Source organism: Orussus abietinus, unplaced genomic scaffold, assembly GCF_000612105.2.
Source record: "Orussus abietinus isolate OABI.00-Male unplaced genomic scaffold, Oabi_2.0 scaffold698, whole genome shotgun sequence".
NCBI classification, from domain to species: domain Eukaryota; kingdom Metazoa; phylum Arthropoda; class Insecta; order Hymenoptera; family Orussidae; genus Orussus; species Orussus abietinus.
The window spans coordinates 22,870-34,585 of NW_019394840.1; the positions used below are offsets into that span (position 1 = coordinate 22,870).

Sequence of the window (11,716 nt, forward strand, 5' to 3'; positions counted from 1 at the left end):
GTGACGGAGTTTGACCAACCATCGCCATGATGGATCCAAGCGGAAGTAGCAGATGATATACGTATGTCATAAGGTCGATTTTTTAATTGCCTACTACGAAATTACACGTTCGTATTGTACCAATCACTGGAAAAAGGTACCTGTGTGGACTATGCCGTCGAATAGTTAGAAACGTTAAGAAAAACCCCCGAAATGCCCCGAAGGTAGCCGAGTGGCGCATAAATGGCTGCGTTAATTAGGAATTGACGCCTATTGGCCAGATATCATCTAAACGGTTTCTACAGTGTCGCTTTATAATGTTAGTAATGGTGGTATGAATTACTGTTGCATTTAGACGTCTTAAAGTCAAATCGCCCTTGACCATTGGACGAATGCAGGTATCAAACATGTAAGGTGTTAAGGGGAAATGGTACATCGTTTTCTCTGTGTGCGTTTTCACCCCTACGAGAGCTGGAAGCGGGAGAACTTCGCACCCAAAAATGTCTGTACAGGATATACTTTGAATAACTTGAACGGATGAACTCGCAGCCTTTCGAAAATATAACTTTCCCTGCGAAGCCAGATTTTTCAATTATTTGTCAGAAAAGGCATAAATAATAAGTAAAAATCCGTCATGGCGGTCCAACATGGCCTGTGGCTTTGCTGGTATAACGCTTATGCCACCGTTACACGGAACCACTAACGAAAATAAAAAAAAGGGCCATGCAGGGAAAGTTGTACCCTCGTAAACTTCACCCCATATCACTGGGAACCACCGTTGAATAGCCGAACTCGATATTTTTGGGAGCGAACACGAGAATCTGTCAACAAGGACATTTTCCTCGCATAAAACTTGAGCGAATTTCCGCCATGAGCGCTAGTTGTACGTCGTGACGTCATGCGCGGTAGAAGATGCGCAGTGGACGGTGGCAGAAATAGCCAGCTATGTGACCGAACTTACCGGAGCCGTTGTAGAATTTTTCATTCGATGCAATACGTACACGCATCACGAAAACACACGAAACTTATAAATGTTAAGTTCTTTTGTTGTGTAATACAATATATATCTGTTTTCTAATGAATTGCTTAACAATGCCTTTATTTCTTTGCGTGAAGTATGACATTTTTATCGAGGACCATCCTGTGACTTTTACGGTCAAAATTACTGGGGTAGGGCTGCTTGACATCAAAATTGCTGTGTCGTGATTTCAAAAGCACGGTACAGCAACGGCGCTTACGTCACAAGTGTTGCCCCCGCTTGAAGTTACGTGGCAGCACGGTCATCTCGGACTTCTTTTAATCGTACCATTCCCCCTTAATTGAGTAACCACTGTCGAGTACCTCTAGCAAGACAGCTCTAACGTGTTCGTTTAATTCATGGAATTGTACAGATACGAGCGCATTGGTTTGAAAAAATACATGGCGAGGTTTGAGTAACACTAAGAAACCAAACGCGAGGTTATTTTCGCTGAACGTTGAATTTATATTTCTATGTCATTTGTCCCAGTAGGTAACGAGCACTACAGCAAAATGACGTGAAACCATGAAATCGATCCGAATGCGACATCTTTCTTGAAGGGTATTCCACTAAATTAACTGATATTTTGTCACGAGACTCGTGAGCATCTAAAGAATAACCCGATACGTTCCAATGTTGGACTGTCAAAAAATTATGAAGATCAATTAAAAAGTTTCTCTTTGAAAATGAATATTTTGAAAGTGCTAAGACATTCCTTAGATATTCAAGAATCACGAACTAAAATGTCAGCCAGTTCGGTGGAATATCTTTCCAATAAAGTGTTTTATTCAAATCGATTAGTTCGAGGGATTCAGATTACTTTAAGGCGAGGTGAAAGTGGTGCCAAAGAAGTCTCGTTTATGAAACTTTTCTTCGAAATGGATGTACCAAATCGTTTCAAACTTGACAATGTGAATATGGAGGCTATAAGAAGGGTCCTAACACTCACAAAATTTCAATTTTTTAAAAATTTGTTGCTATTTTCAAATTTTTGTTGTAACATGAATTTTTACGAGTGTTAGGACCTTCTTTATAGCCTCTCTCTGTTCACGTTGTAATATTTTGAACGACTCGATACACCTAGTTCGTAGAAAAGTTTCAACAATTGACCTTCCGGATGCCACTTTTACATCCCCTTAAGGTGAGATAGTTTTCGGTTTCCTGTAATTTGACGTGCATTCATCTAATTCTTGGGCATGATCTTATTAGAGATACTTTAAGAGACTGACACCAGCAGAAACACGTTGTCAAAACTTGCAATTAACTCAGACTGTACATTTTGGCCACTGGTCTACTAGCAATTTCATCCAGAATTGAATCTTCTGCGTTTAATCTCGAGAGCGTCGCTTCTGCGTAATCGCGTTAGTAAGGGAGACCGAGGTCAATTGTAACAATTTTTTACATTTTTAATTCCGTAATTGACACTAACGGTTTCTCACGACTGAAACTGGGTACATATATTAACCAAACCTTCCACTAAAAGATGGTTCAGGTTTTATCGCTTTGAAAGTTCATGGAAAATTGGCAACTTTATTTTCCGTACCGAATGTCTTTGTTACAATTACTCCCGATAGGGTGCGAATGTAACACTCGTCGGAGCAAATGTAACGATACTTATTAATTTGAAAAATTCAATGAATATTTAAAGACGAGAAGGATAAGTTGACAAATGCGTAGAAGCACAACAGATTGTATTAATTTGGGATTCGTCCGGAAATGAATATAAAATTTGGCAGACTTACAACCAACACACAGATTAAACGATAAATGTCAGATTGATCCATTTTGTTTTCATTCCGTTTATGAATATTTTTACGTGTACAAGGCATGTTCTCGTGTTCAAAAGGTGAGCCGCAAATAAATTAGATCGAACGTGTTTTTCGGCAATGTAGATGGCACTCGTTACACCTGTCCCCAACGCATTCCGTTAAACGATTGATATAATTATGACTACTTAGAGTTAATTCCACATTAAATCCATTAAACATGTAACGAAATCTTCTATATGCAATGCCATGGCACGGGTAAATCGGTTTGATTTCCTCTAAATTGAATAGAAAGGAAAAATATATAACCCATGAGAACGTTACTCACCCATGCCGTTTGACGAAAAATGTCGATAAGAGATTAACGAACATGAAATTACCGTGAGACGTTAATTGCGCTATCGGGGAGCTTCCCCTGTCTCGATTCGTTCTCCAAGTTGAATGATGCAATTCATAGTGGTTGTTACAATTGCCCCGTGCGACATTTGACCTCGGTCTCCCCAGTGCACGAAATGTTACCCTGCACCTATCGTACACAAGTTGACACAAGAGTGAAATCCAGTTGTGCACCGAATTATAAGGTATTTGGGTGTGCAAAGCGAAAACAGATCTCGTTTTAATTCAGAGGTCAAGGAGACCAAGTTCCATTCTCGTCGACTACTTGATACGTTCCACGGAACACTTATATCATACATTTATCTTGATTTATCGCAGACCACTCGACAAAAGGAAAACATCCGGTACAAGATTGACAATGCTCATTCTTGGCAATGTATTCTGACTTGCTATTCTTGATTAGCTCCGTCGGTAGCGAAGATCTACAAGGATGTATTTCACACTCGATCAGGTTCTAGTACGGTATCCACGACGATTGTGCGAGAAATGCTCGCTGCCAATTTTGGCAGCGGGGCACTTACACCGGCTCGCATTTCGGCTCGTCGCACGATTCCAATTATGTTAATCAGAATAATATTAATAATAACAGTAATAATTGTAATCATAATAGTAATAATATTAAGATAGACAGGTGAAGGGAGATGACAGGAACGAAGTCACAAGAGCTCGTATTGGCGAAGGTGCATCCGTTGAATGATGTCTCGACAATCGTTGAACACTCTTTTTATATTTTCTGTGTCGACGGCGCACGTGAAATGTGGATAACAGTAGTGCTTCCCGTCGCCGCTGGCTGTGCTTATGCGCTGGAAGAAGAAAAAGAGTTAACTTCTGCTCTAGTAGCACAAAATATTTATACATATTTCACGAGTATCGTACATTTTGGAAATATTTCCAAAACGTTCATTTCAGAATAGTATTATTATTATATTTGTATAATATTAGCTCCACGTGTTTTTGTCATATTTTTCTTACAGATGTATAAAACGTTTCGGTTCGTTTTAATACACGTGTTTTTTTTACAAATATTATCTGCCGAATACATCGTAAACGTTTTAAAAATATTTAAAATCAAAATCACATATTTTGCTGGCATAATGAAACAGCAGAAGGAAAATATTGCAAAAATTTGTCATGTTTTTTTTATATCAAATTAAGTGTCCGATAATAATTGTAAAATAAAAAAATATAATTTTTATATATACATTAAAAATTATTAAAACTAAATATGTCATTGAGATTTTCAACAAATATTTGATATTTTCGAATGAAATCTACGAGACATCTTAAAGAATCTGTCGCTTCAGATATTTAGCGAAGATTGGAAATAGTTATAAATTATTCTGTGCTACTAGGGTGGTTGAATAAAGATATTGCAAAGGTAATGCAGACGTGTAGTGGTAGACTGAGAAAACGGTTTGCTTGTTGAAAACAGATATATTTGAAAGAAACTTATTTTTTCTTCGTTATGCAGTCGAACAAGTATACAGAATGTAACAGAACTCGTAGTCACGGTTTATACAGCGCCATCCTTGTTGAAAAAGGAGTCGAAAAGTTCTGTACTATTCTTTCCTACAGTGTATAAATTTCCTGTAATAACTAACAAGGTTCTTGGATATGTTTTAGAGGACCAAAAAATAAGAAACACGTGTATTTTTATATCGGCCCGTATTCACATTTAGGGGGTGAAACAGCCCCTCAAAGTTTATAAGAAGAGGTATAAAAATGCCTAGTTTGAAGAATAATGTGGTGAGTAAAGCTTGTTGTAAATTTAAAATACGTCACAACTTGCTTGGTATATAATGTTCTTATAAGTATTCACCCTTACCTGGGGGTTAACTACCCCTAACCATACAAAGACACGTATAAAGACTTGAAACGTAGAACGATAAATGGTCATTAAATTCTTAAGGAACTTTAAGCATCAATTATTTTATTATGATAAAATAGTAGTTAATGACCGTCTATCACTATTGAGGGGTGAGACACCCCTAATTAATTAGTTACGTTTGTCTTATAATAAAAAGTGTAAAAGACGCGTAATCTTCGAACGAATGCAATTAAAATTCATGACGTGAACAGTATTTCATAAAGATGGAGCTCTAAAATGTCACCATAGTAACAACTACCCCCAACGGAAAGTACACCCCAATAGAGCCTCTTATGTCCGGTCTGGAAAAAGAAAATATTTACACGTACAATCGCTGTCCAAATGCAATGGGAATTCAAACAAGCACAAAGAGAATGTGCCAAATGGTGGCTAAGTCTCAATCAAGTCTCAAGTCTCTATACGTGTCTTTATATGGTTAGGGGTAGTTTACCCCCAGGGAAGGGTGAATACCGATAAGAACATTATATACCAAGCAAGTTATGACGTATTTTAAATTTACAACAAGCTTTACTCACCACATTATTCTTCAAACTAGGAATTTTTATACCTCTTTCTATAAACTTTGAAGGGCTGTTTCACCCCCTAAATGTGAAAACGGGCCGATATAAAAATGCACGTGTTTCTTATTTTTTGGTCCTCTAAAACATATTCAAGATCCAAAACAATCGGAGGCGGACACCTGAAAATCCTTCCTTGTAAGTGTAGCACAGCCAATCAATCGCGTTCTCCAACGGCAGACATAGCGGAGAGGGCGCCTGGAAGGCTGCTACGCCGCAGACAGTCGAACGCAGTCTTACCGACGTCCTCTCCGCTAGGGTTGGATAATTTCCCATTTTTCGAGGTTTTTGCCGTATATTACGTAACAAAGTAGTTTACTGGAGAAAATCGTAGAAAACCAGTAAATTACGTTTCCAATATGAAGAATGCCGCAGATGGACGACGTACGGCTTCTGCTAGGTTATAAACGTCTTTTAGCATATATGTAAACACGGGAATATTTTAAGGAACAATGAGTTAACTTGGCTCTTGTATTCAAAATTGTTTAGAATGTTACGTGTTCAATATGGCGGATTCTACAGATGCATGATGTATGTATTCGAGATGTTAACGTCGTTTAGCGCACATATAAACACGTCAAAATTGTTAAGAAATAATTAATTTGGCGTTTGTGTTTACACTTTTGCGGTTTGACCCTGTTTAATATCAAATTTCTAATTGTATTTGTTATTTTCTATTTAAAAAGAGTGGGGTGTAATGTACTTTGCGCTCGTGTAGGAAACTAGGGACGTATTATACGTTGTAATATTCACGTAGAAAACCACGTACATTACATGACGTATTATACTTACCCACCCTGCTTTCCGACTAATTGGCTGTGCATCACTTAGTTATTACAGGAAATTTATGCACTGTAGGAAAAAATAGATCAGGATTTTTGGACTCTTTTTTCAGCAAGGATAGCGCTGTATAAACCGTGACTACGAGTTCTGTTACACCCTGTATATTTAATTTAAATATATTTGTCGATGGACCATATTTGTTTGATGTAATCAAATGATTCGCTGCATTTGAATTCAATGAATGTTTCATTTAAATGAATAATTAATTTCAGTTGAACAAACATTTCATTTAAGCCAATTATTCGCTTGATTTGAAGTTAATGAATGTTTCATTTTAAAGAACATTTTAAGGGAAGAAGAGATTTTCCGTTAACGGAGGCAAAGAAGCTTGGATGTCTGACCAATTTAAGAACGGGCCATTGTTATAACTTTTTCGCGTAATGTTACAACTCAGATTACTGAATATGATTTTTTTAACCCATTAAAGTATTACTCGTATGACTATTTACTCCGAAGGACTTTGCGGCACCTCTGAATGTATTTGTTGAAATCGAATAAATCATTTCTTAAATTCAAATACTAGACACTTGAATAAGTTGATTGATTATTTTAAAGAAATTATTGATCTAAATTAAGACGGTTACGTCAAATAAATAATGTATTTTACTTAAGGACGTGAAAAATTTCTCAGGTACTGAAATCAAATAAACGTTTTGTCGGTTGATGCATATTTGCTTTAATAAAAACATTTTGTATTTATTTTTATATTTAATAAAAACAGTTTTTATTAAAACATTTTGCTTTAATAAAAACGGTTTTAACATATTTCTTTGTAGAATTAAATAAACTGTTCTCAAGAATTGCAGTAACCAGCGTAACATAGTATAAAGAACATAGGAAGGGTTACTTCACCATTTATCCAATGTAATTACAAGGAAAGAGTTGTTCCAACATTATGCATAGTTGTGAACGTCCATTTAGAAATTCACTGTTAACACAAAAAATTCGGCAGAATCCATACAAAGAAATATGTTTAAATCGTTCTTATTGAAGTAAAACAATTATATGCATCAATCAACAAAACTTTTAAAATAATGATAAAGAGGTCGATGTACAACTGTCGAAACTGGGTGGATTCATGATTTCTTATACTCTAATGGAACGACGCCATCTGTGACGTTTAGTTGCAACTAAATTTTTGATTTAAAACTCGTATTTCCCCCGGGACACATATTCTCTTGCATTCGTTCATAAAAGTATTTTGCAATTGTTTCCTATCTAACTGCATGAAACAGTAAGCTTATATATATTTGAAAGGTTATAGTTCGTGAATATATTTTATGATTTGGGTGTAGCGATTCACTTCAAATTTTTCCACGTAAATATGGAGGGCCTATGATAAGCTCTGAAAATCACGAAATTTCTTTTTTATTTTTTATAAAAAATAGTTTATTTATCACGGACTAGAACCAGCACGTCGTCATCCGTGTACATTTTTTATGTTTTACGCTTTTTGAAGGCATAGAATCGAGAATGAAAAGTTTTAGGACCTAGTTCGAACAATTTAGAGTACTATAGAAATGGAATATTACAAAGTCAGATGGGAAAACACTTTCACCAACGATTGCAAGAGAACGCTGACTTATCCCGTGGGTAACACATATTTTTAGAGCAAAAATTTAGTTGCAGCCAAACGTCACAGGTGGCGCCATTGATCCATTGGAGTATAAACAATCTTGAATCGTGATTTCGACGGGTTTACATCTTTATCATTATTTTACTGAAAGGACATATGGAATGCTTCATTTCGTATAATTCTCAACGTATAGAGTGCAATAGACTTCAACATAAATATAAATGTTGGTAACGTGATGCGCCAACTTATGTTACCATTTGAGTATTCAAAATGGCGTTACCACCAAAAAGGAGAAGATGAATTTTATATTATCGGCGTCGATTAAATTTCTCAACGCCTAAGGGGCGCAGGTAGCATCTAAGCAGTTAATCGTTTATGAAACTTTTCTGCGAAGTGAGTGTCCCGAATCGTTTGCAATGTTACCACGTTAATATGGAGGCCGGAAAGAAGGTCTTGGCGCCCATAATATTTCAATTTTTATAACAAAATTAGGAAATATTTGTAAGCAAATTAAAAAAAATGAAATGTTATGAGTGTCAGAACCTTTCCTAGGACTTCCATATTCACGTGGTAATATTTCAGACGATTCGGTACACCTGCTACAGAAAAAAGTTTCATAAACAATTAATCACGCAATATCTTAGGACGACGTGAAAGCTGCATTTGAGAGGTCTAATCGTTTATGAAACTTTTTTCTGAACTGGGTGTACCGAATCGTTTAAAATTTTACCAAATAAATATAGAACCCCCGAGAAAAATCTTAACGACCATAAAATTCCATTTCTTTTTAAAAAATTCTTCACGAAAAGGAATTTAACAAATAAAATGTCACGTACGTCAGAATTTTTCTTAGGGCCTCCACATTCACGAGGTAAAATATTAAACGATTCGGTGTACCCAATCCGAAGGAACCGTAGGGGGGAAACCGGGCAAGTTGCCCACGTGGTAAATTTACCAATGTTTAATAAAGTTTATGTTTTTTACTTAATATCGTTCTTAATTTTATCATCCATTCCTAATTGTGTCCCACACTTTTGTGGGTATTCAACATAATTTTTTGCAGCGCCGTTTAGTTATAAAAAAATATAATACAAAAACTATGACGGAAAGCAAATTTGTGCAGTTCTCCTTTTTTTCCTGTTGTAGCATAATATATTCCTTTTCATCACTTTGAAACTATGGCATATGAAAAAAGCATCCATTTAGCTTTGCATCGCTATATTTATATTTTTAAATAAAATTATTTATCATTTGCCAAAATGCTTTCGATTGTTAAAATGACGTTCGGGGCAGGTTGACCGACAAGTTCTTGACGTCACGGTTCCTAGTAGTTTTTCTGTTATCGTTCGTGCTTCAGGTATATTCCGAATAATTATTTATTAGTTCACTTAAAATAATGAGCTAAGCTTGGTGTGCTCTAAATTTATTGCAAAATCTCTTTCATTGATCGGTCGATGTATTGTCTGTTTTCCTTGCGAGTAATAGTAACTTAACCTTTTCCAATCACAATGTTCAACTTTTTGATATTACCCACCAACTACAAGGCAAAAAACACGTTATAACATTGTTCAAAACCCTTATTAAAAATATACCACAAAGTACAAATGAAGTCAAACTTCAAATCAGTCGATTCGAATACAACACTTTTTTTTTGGGGTAGACCAAACTGTCCGCAACTTTGACACATCACTCCATATCATCTAAGAATTGTTCTGATACATTCAAAATTTGGATTTTTGGACAAAATTTGTTATCTTAGCTCAGACAAGAACCAAAATGGCGTCGAGCTCTTATATTTTGATCGATATACAATTATAGAAGGCTCTGATACGAGAAACGAAAGGGTCAGGACAATTTTACGACAATTTAGAACACTCTGGTAATCGATAAACTCGCATTTGAACGGGATAAGGGCAAACAAAGTGTTGTATGCGCTTCTTTGCTAAAACGATGGTAATACAGGGTCTGGGAGTGAAAATTTAATTGACCTGGAAATCACAGATGGCGCAGGGGGTCCCTCCGCAGTCAATTAGGGCCCCACAAAACACGAATCCAGAGGATTTCTAGAGTTTTACTTCGATTTCTTTATAATTATTGTACGAAAACGATAGGTGGAATATGATATTTGGTACAATACCCAATATAATTCGATATAGCTGTCAATATAAAAACGAACGTCGGCAACGTAGGCATTTAGAAAAATCTTCTTTATCGACGTCGATCAAGTTCCTCGACGTGTTTCACTTCACCTTATACTTTCGAAAAAGATGAAAGAATCTTGGACTGGAATTATTGTACCTGAATGTATGCCCACCATAACGATGTACAAATCGTTTGAAAATTCTTATTATCTCACTCGCAATGAAACATTATCGAAAAAGTCGGTCAACTTGTCCCGGTCTTCTCTAAACGAGACACATCATATGCCGCTTTCATATTACTTTAATAATGTAAGTTTGTGGCCTAAATCTAAACAGAAATGAATGATCATTGTACCACGCATTGCTTAAATGTTAAGTCTTTAAATGGAAGGAAATATTTGAAGACTCACAAGAAATTCATCTCTGATGAAGTACTTGGCCCTTATAACATCTGGAGGCTCCATGGGGTCTGGTACAACTCCAGGCTCGACGGGGGTCTGGTACCTCGAAAACTCTGGAAAGTAGTCTTCTAATTTGTGCTTGCCCGCCTTTATTTTCTCCGCAAGTAAATCCTGCTTGTTTAGGAACAAGATCACGGATATTGTGCGGAGCCATCTGTAAATCAAGAGAAATAGTTGCATGACTCCGTTCAGGGATACCTTGTCAAACAAGACAATTATGTAGTGGAATGTTTCACCGCAGACACTATTCATCTATTTACTTAAAGTTTCATTAGTTTACCGTGTTAGGTGCTTTGCACATTTATGAAAATAGATGTTTAACCTTTACACGGAAATTGAAGCATTTAATCCAATGTCATCATATCGTAAATCTAAACTGAGTCTAGTTAAATTAACTATTTTTTAACTGGTTTACATAGTTAAAAAAAAACTCGGACACTTTTTATACTAAATTAACTTTTTTTCTCAACTAAGAAATCTAGGAACGGTTACTATATTTTTTTACCTTTTGGGTATATGTCTAGATCTATAGATCGCATTAGTCCATGAAACTAATTGTAACAAAAATTAACTTTGTATAGAATTTGTATAACGAAAAATATTGATACGTTCATAATAATTAATATTTTTATCTTAATAAATGTTTTACATTTTAACTAATGTTTAATGTAATTATTTCAGTTCTTACAGTGATTTAAAACAAGCGTTGCGCCACTGACACTTTTGTTACTTCTCTTATGTTTAATATACTGTTTTCTTACATTTGTGTGTGTCAGTTTAAGCAACGTCTGTTTTAATCATTGCAAGTACTTTCTAAATCCCGAAAATATCCCATCGATTAATAAATGAATTTGAATAGCCCGCCAAATAATTTAGTTCGCGAAAAAGGTTTACTCCAACCGAAGATGGCGGTAGTGCATAAGCGTCACACCCCAATAGATGGCAGTGTCACCCCCCTGTTCTGACTCGACGACCACCACGACCCCCAAACCTTTAGCTGCGATCAGTACAGTACGTATAAATATTTGTCGTATAACGAATTGGAATAGTTACTCGATGAAATTTCTGAACATTTTGGAAAATTATACTAA

The 11,716-nt window shown here is 35.9% G+C and overlaps 1 protein-coding gene across 1 annotated transcript; it reads right to left on the reverse strand.

Moving 5' to 3' along the window:
• Positions 1–1,441: 1,441 nt before the first annotated feature.
• LOC105698967 (guanine nucleotide-binding protein G(s) subunit alpha) lies at positions 1,442–10,779 on the reverse strand (the record flags this gene model as incomplete). The annotated part of the gene is given in 2 exon segments (XM_023433321.1): positions 1,442–3,962; positions 10,575–10,779. Coding segments are annotated over 2 exon segments (352 nt in total), but the record flags the coding sequence as incomplete, so codon positions are not given.
• Positions 10,780–11,716: the final 937 nt, after the last annotated feature.